At 42.7% G+C, this 16,208-nt stretch overlaps 1 protein-coding gene across 1 annotated transcript; it reads right to left on the bottom strand.

The window, feature by feature from the left end:
• Positions 1–936: 936 nt before the first annotated feature.
• CIDEA (cell death inducing DFFA like effector a) lies at positions 937–11,665 on the bottom strand. The gene is made up of 5 exons (XM_040586492.1): positions 11,571–11,665; positions 7,414–7,570; positions 7,081–7,227; positions 4,682–4,863; positions 937–1,505 (listed from the first exon to the last, which is right to left on the bottom strand). The coding sequence occupies exons 1-5, from the start codon at positions 11,606–11,608 to the stop codon at positions 1,370–1,372; spliced, it is 660 nt and encodes a 219-aa protein (XP_040442426.1). The 5' UTR covers positions 11,609–11,665; the 3' UTR covers positions 937–1,369.
• Between the last annotated feature and the right edge of the window lie 4,543 nt (positions 11,666–16,208).

Consider the following 16,208-nt stretch of genomic DNA (forward strand, 5'->3'; position numbering starts at 1 on the left):
CTGTCAGGTCAGACACATTTACCTGTATCTGCCATCTCCTTAACAGCTTTCAGTCTTAAGCAAGACTATAACAACTTACTAAAATTCTTCATGAGCAAACAAATGGAAACCTCAAAAGCCACACCTAGGAACAATCAAAGCCGGGCTTTTTCCCTTCAGCAATGGGAGTTTGTATTTTGATGCAAGATGCCTAACACTGCTCATTTTCCAGTTTTCTACCCTATTGAACAAAGTTTACTGGAAGCTGGCCACACTAGCAGTTTGCTAAACTGTAGAAAACATTACGGACCATTCTACCTAAAGATTAAAAACTTTTCCCTTTAATATAGCTTGTCTTGGGAGACTATCAAAACACAGATACCCAGTTTAGAACATACGTATATCACACAAGACTAGCTGGTGTCCTGCTGCTCTCCCCTGAACACAGGGGCATCAAAACCCAGCATCTCTTACATGTACCTCAAGTACAACTTGGGATGTAGTGTCATCTTGTGACTAAACAGTAAAAACCTCAAGAAGTGATTGTTTAATCCCTGAAGGAAGCTTCAGCAGGTTGCTTGTAAGCCATATTAATGAAACTATGGCAAGTTATTCATTATTTCAGGCAGAACTGGATATGAGAGCCATTAAATATATCAGGTTCTTCAACTGGTATCAGCTACACTAACCTGAACTTTCTGTAGATTTGAAGAAAAATATAGAGATATAATGAAATGTTGTTAGTTGTTTTAAGGGAAACAAGGCTAAGTTTTAAGCTTCTGCTTAGTAGTTGTACTTTCTCCAACCAGACTTCATGAAAGTAGTCAGTTACTGGACCAAGATTCAGTTGTATTGTGTAGTTCTATTATTAGCAGGAGTAAATAAGTACACTTCACCCTTCTGTACCCTAATACCAGTTGGGCACCAATTTGTATTTCTTCCCTTCTTTGTATTTGGGCACTGTTAAGGATTAAAACAAAAAACCCACAGTGCCTCCACCTTACAGCCCAGTCCGTTCAGAAGGCAAGTAGACAGCCACGAAAAACACCCCAATCAAACTACGTTTTGATCAATGCAAGAAATATTCCACTGGTTACAAAGCATGCAATTTCTAAGTATACTTAGTCTCCATTTGGTGTTGCTGGGGCAAAAACCTGCCCTCTCTCCTTCTGCCAAATTCTCAGACATTAGGCACCCATCCTCTTGCTGTGTTAAGAGCCTGTGAACACCCAATACTTATTTTATGACTAAGGCCTACAAGAATTCCCAAATGGGAAAAATGTTAGTTCACATCAGTGGACATCCCCCTACTATAACATCATTACAATCAAAACTGGGCAAGAAAATGTCTAAGCAAAAGGATCCGGTATCAGAAGTGCAGCTGTGCTCACTACTGCCGCCTTGATGTTGTTGTACATGCGCCATCTTCGTCATATTCACCCATCAACTGCAACATATATGTTCCAGTATACAGAAGAAACTGTCCAGTTATTTGTGCTGCATGGGACATCAGCTGAAGCACCTTCCTAGAAAAAAAAAAAAACAAACCAAAAATCAGTATCAGGATGACATTACCCCTTTCTCCCCACCCACAACACCTTTAGGATGAATTAGGTAGATATATTTAAAACTCTCATTCCTTCTCACTTCTCAGAAGCTAGTAATTTTTGTACCATCATTAGAAAAAAATACTTGTGGCCACTGATGAAAACCATTGACATGTTGGCAGGATCAGAAAACACATTTAACAGAGCAGGCTGTCATCTTGTTAGCCATTTACAGGCCTTCTGCAAAGACATCACTCAAACTACTAGAGCACCACTGAAGACAACTTTGCCTGACAGCCCAGCAGCATTCCTGCAGCATGAATCCACCTCATGTTTCACTTTTAGGCCATTTACTAGTATAACACTGCCAGCATCCCCAAGCTACAGATCAAAGTTGATTAGATCTGAAGCTGAGCAATCATATTACAGTGGATGCCCAGCAGCAAAACAAGTGAAGCCAGGCAAATTAATGCTGTCCAAGCTGCAAGCCTTAAGAATTCTCAGTTCACAGCTATTCTATTTTTTTAAAGATTTAGGAAGTACCAGCATTCGAATACATAATACCGTGTAAGAATCAGTACAGATCCATAAACTAAGATCACGTGCTTACATCAGAGGTCTACCATATAAGCTGCAGATCACTGCAGGACTGTAGAGGAAAAGAGATCATTGTATTTGGATGGTCATTTATTCAACTTATAGCTGTGTCTTCCTCCCATTCTCCAAGAAACAACAGGGACATCAGTACCAAGAGCTATATATTCAAGCCTCATCCCCCAGAAGTTAAGTGGGCCCTCACAAGTATGAAGCTGAGACTTTGGGGAAGTGGCACAAGAACTGGAACCATTCCAAAAGTGGAAAGGGAACAGTTCCTGAAGATGCAGGAATCACACCAGCATTCCTCTTCTGCAAAAAAAGGGGGAAGATAATCTTAATTCTTGTCTGAGAAAACGTGCAGCTGTGAACCCTCTGCTACTACTTACTTCTCCTTTGAGCTCTAACAGAGAAGGCAAAGTCTTCTTCTTAAACATTAATTACACCCCCCCATGATGAAAGAAGGTTTGCAGTCAAAATCTGATGCTTCAAAAGAGCAGAACACCTTGTACTCAGAGCCTGGGAAGCCTTTGAAAAGCACTGTACCCTTATTTGTGCTTCCCACACGTGCCATTTCAGTATGTCCTTTCCTCCACCAGACAGCACAGGCCAAAGAGCTTTACAGTTGTAAGGAAAGCTGCACCTGGTACCCAGCTTTTGAGCAGCTGCAGTGTGTCACTTGCACACCAGAGCAGTTGTCACTTAAGCCATGGAGCAAGTTATTTGTTGAACTGGACATTCAATCCTTCAGTTGGACACTACAGGGAGAAACCATTAGGGGAAATACACTAACCAGGATCTGGCAAGCTTTGAGCCCCTCCCACCAATGAACAACTGCAGTGTTTTACAGTCCCTTCCCTTCACACTCTGCAAGCAGGCTCAGGGAGAGGGCAGAGTTAATTTGGAACTCATTAGCACAGGGACTACAAGAACCTAACATTGTCTCCAGTTTCAACAGCAAGTTGAGACAGGCCACCTCACTGTTGTGTTCAAGAGTACCCAAGGTTATCTCTTCTGTCACCCCTGTTCTTTCCTAGCTGACTATTTTCCCAACCTGACCCTGGCACTTTTCTTACAGCTCAACTCTAACATAACAGTGCTTCCAAAAGAACTCCACAGCTACTTCAGCTGTTTGCCGGCACCACTTCTTTCTCACCAGCTGCCCTGTGTTGGCAGGGAGACAGAACTGTCACTTCAAACTCTCCTTAGCAGTGCAAGTTACAGTGCTGATACTCATCTCCATAGTAGATAGCCAGAACTCAAAATTTGTTCTGGCCCAAGAGACCTGACAAACATAGGAACTAGATCAGTGCAGCTGTTCAAGGGTAAACCTTTGCTTTGAAGAAAGGCTAAGGAAGTCATTGGTACAGGAAGGCATAGTATATAGCTGGATAATCACTGCAGCACGAGTCTCATTTATGATCACACCAGCTGTAGCCTGAAAGATTAAGCAAGGGACCACCTAAGCAGAGTGGAAGAGGTCAGTCAGGCCAAAAGACAGGGAACAAGATTAGCATTACAACACTTAATACCTGCATCATGAGACAAGGAACTATATGAAGACTTCAAACTAAAGACTACAAGTTGCTCAGAGGAAGTGAAAGCCTCACTTTTGGCATGTACATCTGTTTGTTCTGTACAGGCAGATCTGTTCCTCAAGTATTAAGATGCAGCAACACTACACTGTTGTGTCTCAACTAGAATTTGGAAGGTCTGAGAAAGAAATTCAGGGCTGCAGCTTAAACACTTGTCAACATATGGCACCTTTGGGAAGGTGTTTGAACTTACAAGTTTTCTTCAACCAGGGTAGGACACAGCTGGCTTTGACAAGGCACAGACTTTCAACACACTGTTGAAAGCAGTGGAAAGGACAGGTATTATTCTGCCCCTGCATAACACAGCATTTCCCAACAGCCAGTTCTATCAAACTCGCAACGCACCACAGATTAGTCCTGCACGACACAGTGGGCCTTGATAGGCTCTGTTAGTTTGCTTAGAGAACAGCTAGCTTGAAACAGTGACATCAGTCTTACTACAGACAACAAATTCACATTAAGACATTTAGACTATGTCATCTCTCTTCCATTTTCCTTTGCTTCCATGTAGCTCAGGTGGTGAATTTGGCAGCCAGGTATTGAAAAGCCTGAGCAAGCTTTAAGATCTCTTGGCATTAGATCTCAAATTCCTTTCATTTCATCCCTTTGAAGTCCCCCCTTCAAAGAGTCCAATGCTTCTTCCTCAGTTTCCTGTGTTCTTCAAACGAGTCAGAGAAATCTGGGGAAATTCTCTCAGGAAAACAAAGACACTACCTAAACCTCTGCAGTAAACACAATCTGACAAGATTTTTGCCTTGGAGGAAATTTAAGATTCCACCATAAAAAGCTATGGTAAGTCTTTTACAAGTCAGCTATCCACCTTACAAAGGAAGATTCAGCATATTAGCCAGTATGTAAGAATTAGTAAAAATACCAAGTTTATAAATACACCTGCTTCACAGAAGCAATAAGCAAACACAGTTTTTATATTAACGCATACACCTGATCCATAGTGGAAACACTTACCGCAATATGCTTTTTGCTCCCATACATTTGATATCATATGAGACAGAGTAAATCTCATAAAAGGTTGCCTTGATGTTTAAGCAGCCAATAAAATCCTTAGGGTTCAGCTTGTACAGATCAAACGTGATGTTAGCTACTCCCATTTTCTTCTTTTGTCTCACAGCAGCAACTCCATTTCTTGTCTAATTTAAAAAGAGGGAACAACAGTTTTTACCATGAACCAAAGTGAAATTAAGTGAAACAATCATTAACAGCGCAGCTCTTTAGAAAGAGCTTGCTTATTCCAGTCTTGGGGCTAGCTCTTGATCAATTCTAAACCAAAATTAAAGAGCATTAGCACAGAGGAAAAAAAAAGTGTATAGTTTATATAATTTTGTTCAAGTCTTGACCAGGCTTCTGAGGCTATTCCAAACAGACACAGAAGTTCTAGAGTGACATAGCACCTCCTGAATATTTCTTTCCTGAGTTCTTTCTTCAGATATACTGAAGCCACAGGTAATGTGTTCCTGCCGTTTAAGTATCCTGGTATGTTCCAGTTGCCAGCTCATGTAGCACAGTTAATCTGTACTGAAACGGGCCACCAAACAACTAGGATGACATTAGGTTCCTCTGCTTACAAAGGAATACATTACTTATGAGAACTCTTTAGAGACAGCTGCAAAGATGACACCTGTGAAAAGTCAGGTCCAGACTTCAAATCCTGGCTCTTAACATTTCTCTTTCTTCCTACTAAAGTAGTAAGATGGGGAGAGAACCACTACTGATTAGGCCTGGGGTTTAATACTGAGTTTAAGAGAAAAAACAAAGGAAGAGGAACATGGAAAGTCATCTTCCACCTTAAATCCAAGCCTCCTTTATTGAAAGCAGGACTTGTCTGCTTCAGGGCTGACAGTGAGGCTTTCAGGATCACTTGCTTCAAGAAAATGGTAAAGACAAACCATATTTATAGAGACATCTAGTGGGTAGATGGGATACTCTGTCTGCTCAGCGTGTTGTGCTCAAGGTTAACCACTTGGCAGCTGCCAAGCTGTTTTTTGCATGCTAAATGAAGCAATAAGGTTGTGTAAGACTTTTTGTACTTGTCACCCCAGCACTCAGACAGTGCCATGATAAGTCAGACCAAGTTAAACACTGTAGTATATCATTAGCCAGCAATTTTATGCCTGTTTTACTTTGATAGCCTCTGAGCTCCAGCAAAAGGGCCCCCTATCAACAACAGTTTTGGATATGTACAAGTAGCTGGCATTCTTGGTAGCATGTGTGTCATGTCCCTCCCATCCCACCCACCCCCACTAGCACCCAGAATATTTGGTTAAAGCACGATAGCGCTTGTGCTACAACTTCAGTGATTTGTGAAGCTGCAGCAGCCCTCCTGCTGTCATTCAGCACAACCTGAAGAGGGGGCAACGTTCAAACTTGTTCTGCTGCCATGTCAGACAGGACACAGGGCAGAGAGGAAAGGAGCAACGTGGAGTCATACTCTGGCTGCAACTTTTATTCTGGTTTTGGAGCTCGGGGCCCAGATGCAGCAGGTTGATAAACCAGTGAGGTATCTTGGGGAAAAATATGCAAACTGTCCACACCACAGCAGGAGACTGTGAGAACAGGGCCACACAATTGAGCCATCTGTGTACAAACAGAAAAATGGTAGACCTGCTTACAGCTCCTCAGCTAGCTCTGCACCTGGTAGAAGAAATTTTAATGCTAGCTTTCTAGAAACAACTATCCTATGGAAAGACAATTAGGAATTTGACTATCTTATTAACATTAATAGATGGCTATTCCCCCCCCCCCCCCAAACCACAAATTGAACACCAAGTTGATACAATCAGAAGGCTAAAGCTAGCCAGTCTTAATGGCTCTTAAAAATATCTTGAAGCATGTAGATTAACATCAGGTTTTAATGACATCTTTCAGCTGTTTCCAAGACTAAACACAGGCATTTTTCTAACCTTCACTAAACGATTACTGCATTCACAAGGCAAAACTTGTTTTACATGACTTAATTTTGGTATTTCCCCCCCTAAAAAAAGCTAATCTTTAAAAGACATCGTGTTTTTTACCTCACGCAGTCAAAGTCCTTATTTTCTTTATGTTACAAAAAGGCTCAAAACCGATGTTATTTCTGAAGCTCTCCAAAAGCAGCGGATTTTCCCTGTAATTCTTTTCCATTGTAATGTTTAATTTCAATTCTTGGCAGATTTTTGACAATAGGTCTATGTCCAAGCAAGGGACAATAAAAAAGAAGAACTTGATTTGTCCTCCAGGAAAGCTTAGCAAGGAGTTGATACCTTGCCTTCTTCAAGGGAAGTTTATTTCCTCTTCCCAACAATTACAGCGGCCACAGGCATTCTTCCATTCACTTCTATCTAAGTGAGAGAGAGGTAGTCAACACTTACTTGGGTCCATTTCTGTCCTTTTTCTAGAACCATGAAGTGTGTATTATCATCCAGGGACTTGAAGAACTCCTCTGTGTCCACAACTGTGCCATCTTCCTCCAGAACCAGAGTAACTATCCCAGCAGATATAAGGAAGGCATCTAAAGTCTGCAAAAAACCAGTAGACTTTAGCATTCAAAAAAGGGCCATCATTTCATATTAAGACTGGCTTATCTGACATCCTCCTGAACTTCCCAAGTAATGATTTTTAGAAGAACAAGAGTCTGTGTGTTGCCTTTCTGGGATACCGTACTTCACTATAAGTTTCATCCAGAGTAGGAATGTTTGCTATACCTTGCTGATGAGCTCTTGTAGACTGCTTGCAACAATTCCTTTCCGGCTGCTTCTGGAGGCATTTGATACGCGGAAGGGTCGCCCTGCAGGCATGAGAGAAGGGAACAGGGTCTGTTTTGTTACTGCTCCCACAGATGCTCCCATGGATACCAAAGATCTACAACAAATAAAAATTCAGCATAGTTATAAAAATAGTCATGTCAAGTACTGTGAGAAGTAGGACTGTTGAGTTCATTGATGTAAGCGCGTTATACAAGTAATTCACAGGTCACATTAGACTCATGGAACTTGCTTTCAAAACTAAATACTACATAGCCCTACAGGCATATATCTAAACTTCCTTTTGCCAGTGACATTTGAAAACACTTCTGAAATTAAGAACGTTTCAAGCAGATGTGGGCTACCCCTAGCTCAACTGATGTCAAGGTCATGGTTACAGTGAGGCTGACAGGTTTTAACACTGAATTAGAAAGGCAGCAGCTCTTGCTGCATTCAGCCACTTAGGTCATTCTCTTTACCTGCAAGAGAAGCACTCAATGAGATAACACACAAGACTACTTTCAGCTAGTTGAAGAAATGAGTTTGCTTTAGGAAACTGAGCCTATTACCCAAATTCAAACCACCTTGCATCAGAATGCAAGCGGAGCTTTTTGATACAGTTATGCTTGACTTTCAAACAGCCAAGTTGTTTATCTTTTAAATAGTATCTACAGCCTATGAAGCTTCAACCAGTTTTGAAAAAAAAAATCACAAAACAAGACTCGTTTGTGCCCTAACGTACCAAAAGTAGTTAAATGAAATGAAAATTAAGATCAAAGTTCATAAATGCATTGTGTTGGAGCAGGCCACCAGAGAGGCTGGAAGAATTTAAACCACTTCCTAAAAGTGTTTGAAGTTTTCCTAGGCAATCACATGTTTTAATAGTGACTGTTTAGGTTCCTTTAGGTAAAACTGAGGGCGTAGTACTGGTAATTGCCTACTCCCACACCAAGGTACAGACCTGCTCCCATCTACACCTAGCAACAGCTTTTTGCTGCCACATTACATTGGTTAATTCAATAGCCAGCTTGCCAAAAATCACCCTCCACACAACACCCAGAAAGGACTGATCTCCAAGAAGTCTTTTAAGAAGGGAGACAATATTTTGTCTCCCACACTCCTGGACTTTACCACCTGTATACCTTTTGCTCCTTAATACCAAATGGCACAGGGGGTGGGAAAGGGATGCACCCCCATTTGTTCTCCCAAATAGGTATAAAAGGTCAACTTTATGTAGGAAAGTCTACTCTCGGAGACTTTCACAGGGAGGGAGTGAAATGTCAGTTTCTTTCTGCAGCCAGAGAATGAATACAGGGATTCCTAGAACAATGATGAAATGGTATAAAGTTACTCAACTAATAACATCCCAGTCACACCTTTCGTGCAAGTCCACATTAATTAGGGAGAATAACTATTTTTTCCAATCCTCTTCTCTGGTCTTTAGGCATATTCTTGGGATGCGCAGAAAGTCATTTTTGTGACTGGTCAGATTGAAAGCAGAAAATAAATTAATTGCTGAAACTATCTGAACTGCCTTTCTACAGGGCTTTGAGCTATTGCCTTTCCTCTGTACACCAAAGTCTACCTTCTTCAGAAACTCCTCAGCATTATTGGAGCTTTTAGTTTTTTAAAGGAGGGGGATGTTCAACAGTTTTATTCTAGCTCAAGCTACTACTTTCTTGGTAGTACTATCTAACCATTAGGTCCCAGGCTTTCAACAGTTTGCATATATATACATACAGCTGGCGGAAGTCTGTCCTTCTTGTAACAAAGCTTGCGACGATGAACAGTCAGTATGGTTTTCAGGACACAGGCACTGTTTCAAATTAAAGGGCTAACAAGCACTTTCCTCCTGGAGAAGGGTAAAGACCAGGGAGGAAGACAAGGTGACAGAGTAGCACTGACAAAGATATTGAAGCTTCACAAAAGGAAGGCATACTAGGACAGGGCATGTTTGTTAATCTCTTCACTGACTTAAGTCTCCCAATTACCCCACTGGTCTGTGGGCAGGTCCCATTGTGAATCACTCAAGTCTTTTCCTCAGATACAAAGCCTGCTCATCTACCTTGGGGCTGGTGACTCCTCTTCACAGGGCACTCTGATGTTAGAAATCACAACACTCAGGATTCAAGAGACAATGCTTTCAGAGCTAGTTACCTGCTGTTCCCTCTCGCACACTTGAAAACTAGCACATAGAATAGCTACTTAAGTGGTATATGTGACAGTACTGCCAAGACAATTTTTTTTTTTTTGTGAGGACAATAAAAGCCAGTCCTGTTGAACAGTTTTCTTTCCCATTCCTTAAGCCGAGTTGTCATTCACAAAACACAAAGCATAAGAAAAAAGCCAAAACATACATCCTGATACACAGCGTTAGGTGTACAACTCATGGGCAGGGGCTGAGCCAACACAGTTCACCTCCAGCATTAGCACAGCCAACTATACAAGCCATGTTTTGCAGCTCTGAGCAGCATTTTCTTCAGGATTAAAGATCAATCACCTCACACTGTTGCATAGCTCTATCAGATGTAAAAAGTCAGAAAAACCCCCAAACCCAAAAAGAATAATAAAACAGGACTTCCATTAGCTCCACCAGACAGTCACTTAACAGAAGCCAAAGTCTCATTTAACAGTTATTTAACATTGATGCCATTTCACCTACATATCAATAAAACCAATCAATATAATCTTTAAACCAAGTCTGTTTATGAAGCAAGTCTGGGCTCCAGTGCAGGCTGAGGTTTCAGTTAATGAGACTTACTAGGAAACAAAAGCCAGTGTGATTAAAAAAAAGCCAGGTAAACAGAGTATAAACCCTTCAGTTTCTGATGCTATTGCTGAAAGCTTGTTTTTCCTTTATTCCCCCTCAAATGCCACAGACTCAAACAGGACAGCCTACATTCAGGGCTCCTAGAAAGATCCCTTTTTGCTGCAGTTGTCCTCAGAAACCGGTCAAGCCAATTCATGATGCAGGGAAATCCTCTGATAGACTGGAGTTACCAAAAAAAACTTCCTATTAAAAGACAATCAAAGTCAGGAAATAAGTGGTGGAAAGGAACATACTGAGGTACAGTCAGCTTTATTAGAAAGTTGAGTGACATGTTAGACAGAGACAACTCCACTCCTGTTTTACTATTCTTTGAAGCCAAAAGAGTCAATCCATAACTCTTCCCTAGAAGAGTGAAGGATGCTATGTCAGTGGAAAATGCAAGAATGTTTATAATTGAAAGAGCAAATATCTTCAAACTCTAGTGTGTTGTCCAGTTTGGTATAACTACAATATTGCTACAGGGATGCGCAGACACTGCCCTAGCCATTCAGCATATTTTCACAGCTGGTGGGAGAGAATTTTTTTGTTGTTGTTGAATCCAGGTATTAAAAGCCTCCCTTGAGCCCTGTACATACATTTCACTATCTTTGTTTGCAGTATGCCTCATATGTTTGCCTAAAAATGTGGTGCAACTATCTTCAGCCTCACTCAGAAAAATCAATGTTGCACAACCACGAGTGGCTTCAGAATATGGCACGGTTTGGTTTTGAGGTTAGAGTTCACAGGCAAATGACAACAGCAGTAACAGCAAAGCAAAAAAAGGGAGTCAGAAATTAGTCAGACAGGGTCTGACCAGGCTGCAGACTCTCCTTCCCCGCTAAAACATTAGCTGCAGAGATACCAGAACCGCATCTAGAAGTAGATGCATTTTTGAACGGCGTACAGAACTGTACTTCTATGGATGTGGTTAGCACGCGGTGCCCGCTGCCACCGAGTACAAGTGACAATACCAACTACACCGAGGCTCCGCACCTGACGCTCAGGCTGTTTGCGCACACCTGCCGAGAGGTGAACGCATCCCAGCAACCGCACCGGGGAAAGGAGCTCAAACCGCAACGCTTCTGCTTGCGCGTCCCTCGGCAGCCCTTCGTGCGGGGCTCGGAAGGCTGCGAGAGCCGCCCGCCCGCCTCTCCCACCCCGCGTCCATCAGGTTTACCCCCGCCCCCCCGCGACCAGCCCTCACGCCCAGCCTGGAAAGCGCCCTTCGCTCCTGAACAGCCGGAGCCGACAAACGCAGCGACGCGGAGCCGGCTCTTCCCCGGCCCCGCCGCCGCCCCCCGCAACTCACCGCGCCAGCGAGCCCACGTACTCCCGCACCGCCTCCATGGCCGGCCCGGCCGCGGCACCGCCCGCGGCGCTTAAGTGGTGCGGGAGCGGCCCCGCCCCGCGGCGCCGGGAGCCGAGAGCGGGCGGCGGGGCGGGGCGGGGGGTGCGAGACAGGGGGCGCCCCGCCCCCGGGTCACGGCGGCGTTGAGCCCCGGCTGGATTTACAGCTTGCCCCGGCACCGGGAGCGATGGCAGGTGCCGGACGGCGCGCTTAGGAAGGAACGTTTCTGTAGGTGCGTTTTGCCCTATGATTTACCTGGCAAAGGAGCAAGGAGAACTGCGTTCGGTGTCCGAGTTACGTACCACATACTAGCTAGTTACAGCTGGTATAGCGACAGTGGAAGCCAATCTCTTCTGAAGCCTCTCAGCGTTAGGGCAAATCAACAGATTAAGTGTCTCTGCTTCCGATTTTAGAGCCTGTGAATAAGCTTATGGATTGGATTAATGTATACCATAGCTTCAGTGGAGGCATTCAGTGTTATTCCTACAGGCAGGGGAGCAGCAGCTTCTGTTTACCGAGCAGGTACAAAGGCAGCTTTCCTTTTCATGTATGCCTGTGGGCACAAGTACAGTATTTTTTGGCTCTGAATCCAAGTTGTTTCTCAGAGCTGTCCAATCAGAAAACAGAGGAAAACCAGGGAAAACATAACCAAGAGCCTCAGAACCTGGCTCTTGGGCAACAGCCTGGCCCAGGAAACACGGTCACTTCGGACCAGGGAAAGACCCCAGAGGCCCCAGCACTCAGGTTACCCCCAGGGTCAGGAATATGTAGTTACCTGGATTGTTTTTCCTGTGCCAGCCTGTCAAGGGCTGGGAGCGCCACTCACAGCGTTTCTTTCTTTACTCTCCAGGCTTCTCTAGCAGGCAGGCTGACCCCTGCCAGATGCCTTCAGTCCTCAGCTTTAGGGCCCTTATAAGCCATTAAAAAACAAACAACTAACCTTTTAGTCCAGGGCAAATTGTTTTCTTGGATGCCATCTCTTTCACAGCCTAGTGGAGTAAATAGTTCCTTCCCTCAGAGCAAAGCTTAAACCAACAATCTTCCTACTGAGATGCTGAGCCCAGACTTTTATCTCTTCCTCCTCAGGCTACTTAGGGCTTGCAGGTGTGTGGGCACATACACCCCCCCACACACACACCTCCCCACACCCACCTAATACATTAACCCTTTCTTTTCCTGTTTTCTATGACATTTAATTTTGTTACGGTTCTGCAATTTGTCCCTGACAATACATCATGGAGGGTGGTGAATGGGGAACAGAAAATAGTTCTCTGGGCGCTGAACTCCAAACTGCCTGTTTTCCCCCGGATTTGTGTCTTGTGGTTGATTGTGGGCCACAGGTGAAGTTATTTATGCAAAGTGGCATGTTTGTAAGGAATTCTTACCAAGTGTTTATCTAATGTTAAAAAACTTGTGTATACACTGCAGCTTTCACTGCTGTGGAGGTAGAAAATAGAGGAGAAGGAGAAGATGTTTTGTCAGATGGTCTGTCTCTTCCTACCCCTCTGTGTGGAAAAGAAGGGAGAGTACCCCCTGGAAACCATATGGGAATTGTAGTAACTTTTTTTCTGAACAAGCCAGGTCACAAATGTCTGGAGGAGGTGGAAATTTTGGCCTTGCAGAAGCTTAGCTTTCCTCCAGTCGCATGCCTCTTCCCAGAGGTCTCTGCAGAGACATCCAACCAGTGCAGTCACTGCCAAGCAGCCCCCCACGATGACGTAGCCAGTGCAAGGGCTGCCACAGCTCTAAGGCAGGGACATGTTCCTCCAGCAGCACTACTGCTTGTCATAACTTATACAAACACAGCTGTTGACTTAGGAGTAACAGGAAAAACATGTCCTTTTGAAGTCTTTTCTGATCTGTAAGGAGAGGAGGGTATTACCTGTGGTTTCACAAGCTACGCTAGTGCTCCCTTTTTTTACTGAGCAAGCAGCAGTAAAACCATCAGATGGGTAAAATCACCGACCTAGGAGCTGGGCATCTCAGCAAAGGAGTGTCTTTAAACACCAGTAAGACAGCGTGCAAATAAGATGTGTGCAGAACCTACTGAGGAAAAGTATAAGACAGTAACACAAGCCAAGATGGGCAGGCCAAGGCAAAAAATGAGATCTCGTTAAAAAGGGATGTGACAAGATAACATTCAGTATAAGGACACCAGCCGTAAGAGGCAGAATCATCCCACTCTCTTACAGGGAGGGGAAATGAACCGTAGGTTGAGGTGAGGAGGCCAGAATAGTTAGCAACATTTTGCTTCAGTCATCACTGAAAACATTAATCATGCAGGGAACAAAGTACATGGCTGATGTTGAAGGGAGTGAACACTAGAGGTGGAGTTAAATAAGCAACTGTGTTAATCCCTCTTACTAAATTACTGTCTTTCTGCCCCTTTGCTGAGGTGCAGTGACTGACTGCATACATGTTACTTGTCCACTGCAGTTCATGTTAAAAAAGTTTGCTTAAGTCACTCCTCACGGGGGTCACATTGCTATGAATAAAGTCTGCACATGGAATATTTAACAGGGAGGAGAAGGCACTTGAAATAGTTTTGCATGCAATTTCACATTGGTGAGTGCGCAGTATCAGACCAGATTTTCCTTACCACCCTTTAAGAAAAAAGTTGACAAATTGCAACAAACACAGAGGAAAGTGGGAATGATCGAGATCTGCAAAACATGGTATATGGGCTGTATAGTTTGGGAAATAAAAAGACTGAGTGGAGATGTGAATCATGGGCTGCAATGATTGTAGAGAACACTGTGAAGAAGAATAGAATTACTTTTTCTTTATGCCTACAGGGGCATATCCTGTAGGAAAGGAGAATTAAGCTGTTCATTAAGAAACATTTCAACTCTAAGGTAACTGTTAGGTGTTGGGATCAGTTGCCTGCTGAAGATGTGAAGTCAATTAGACACAGGCATTTCTTGGACCAGTATTCAAACTGAAGACAAATCAGGACACCACCAAGGATCTGTTTGGGTGTTCCTTCTGTTTCTCAAAGCTCTGACAAATTACATGAGTGAGATTAATGCAGAATAAATTGTTTCTGTACCTTGTTTCCCTTGATTTAAGAGGGGAGTGCAGAGGTACAGCAGCCTTAGCAACAAAGGTAATAGATTACAAGGCTCAGCTTCGATTTGCAGAAGCTAACCTTCTGTTCAGTCTTTCTGCCCTTTCCTATTTTTGGCTAAGGGTGATCCTGACTGCTGTTAGAACCACTCTTGTGACCACCCCTAAGTAAATTTAATTATTTTTTATGCCTTCCATAGCGACCCAACTTTCTATTCTTCACTGTGTCCTCAAAATAACAGTATTTTTTTCTGAACTGATTTTGCTGTTCAGCAGGTTTCTATCTCCACTGTCTCTGATTCTGCTTTATTTCTGTCAGGCTGTTCATGTCAAAAATTTGGTTGTTCATTCTTCATATTTATATTAAGTGCTACTATACCACCACTGAAAGTTTTTAAGAGCAAATTAGACAAGTATTTGTCACAGAAGGCTTAGATTCAGCTGATTATTTTGAGATAAGACTGTGGAGTGAAAGATCTCATGAGGTTGATTTCTATCATTTTCCATCTATTTCAGATTCTTTGTTAATGAAACTATTATTTTATAATGCCTAACAGTTTTGCAGGAGTCACCAAATATTTTTATTAGCTTTATAAGAGGGAATGAGGCTCCTCCTAAAGGTGATCTCGCTGCTCCGCAAGGCCATGCAGAAGATGCCGGGAACATTTTTTGGTACTAATTAAAATCCTCTGCAATTGGCTGGAAATGGCTTTGTGGCAGGCAAAGTTCCCAAGCTGAAAGCCCTGATTGAACTGCAGTGAGGTAACAGTCCCAGAAAAAGGTTCTTTTATATGAGATTTCATGGGTGGGTATTTTGTTTGTTTTGTTTTCTTCTTTTGGTTTTCAATAATTTTAACAATAAGATCAAGACAGAGTTGATGGATGGGCACATTTGTATACATGGGAAAAAATACCCTGCCAAGAGTATTTCAGTGGTGTGAAATTCTTTGAACAGAAATCTAAATTTAGATGTTTTATAGTTAGACAGGATATTAAAATCAGAACTTCAGGCTTTGCCCTCATTTACCCTCTTTGCCATACTGTATGTTTGAATGAATTGCAGAAATTTGTGGGCAGCATTTAGATGAAAGCTGACTTATTGAGAGCTTCGTTGTGACAGCAGTAATGAAAAGCAGAGACGTTGCCCATGAGATTCATTATTGAAGATAATGTACTGGAAATCAATATTTCTTTATTCTGATCATGCCAAGGATAATCTGAACTCTTATTTTACATTTCAGGTTGCAACTTCAAAAATGTATAAGCTCCAAATAAAACTAAATCACTGTTGATTTTTTTTTGCTTGTTTGTTTCTGACATTTTTACAGTTTATTACTGTTTAGTGATGCTCCCTACAGGAAGAAAAGAAAATATTATTCAGAAAGAAATACAATTTTTTATTTTATAAGCATCTAAATTCTATTTCATGAGGCTTTTTGCCACAAAATGAGAAGCTATCAAGGGTGGAATTGTCCCATAACTGCACAGCGGTACATGTAACAACTTCTACAGCAGATCTTGAAGAGCTTCAGA

The sequence above is a fragment of the Falco naumanni genome, chromosome 3 (assembly GCF_017639655.2).
Source record: "Falco naumanni isolate bFalNau1 chromosome 3, bFalNau1.pat, whole genome shotgun sequence".
Lineage (NCBI taxonomy): Eukaryota > Metazoa > Chordata > Aves > Falconiformes > Falconidae > Falco > Falco naumanni.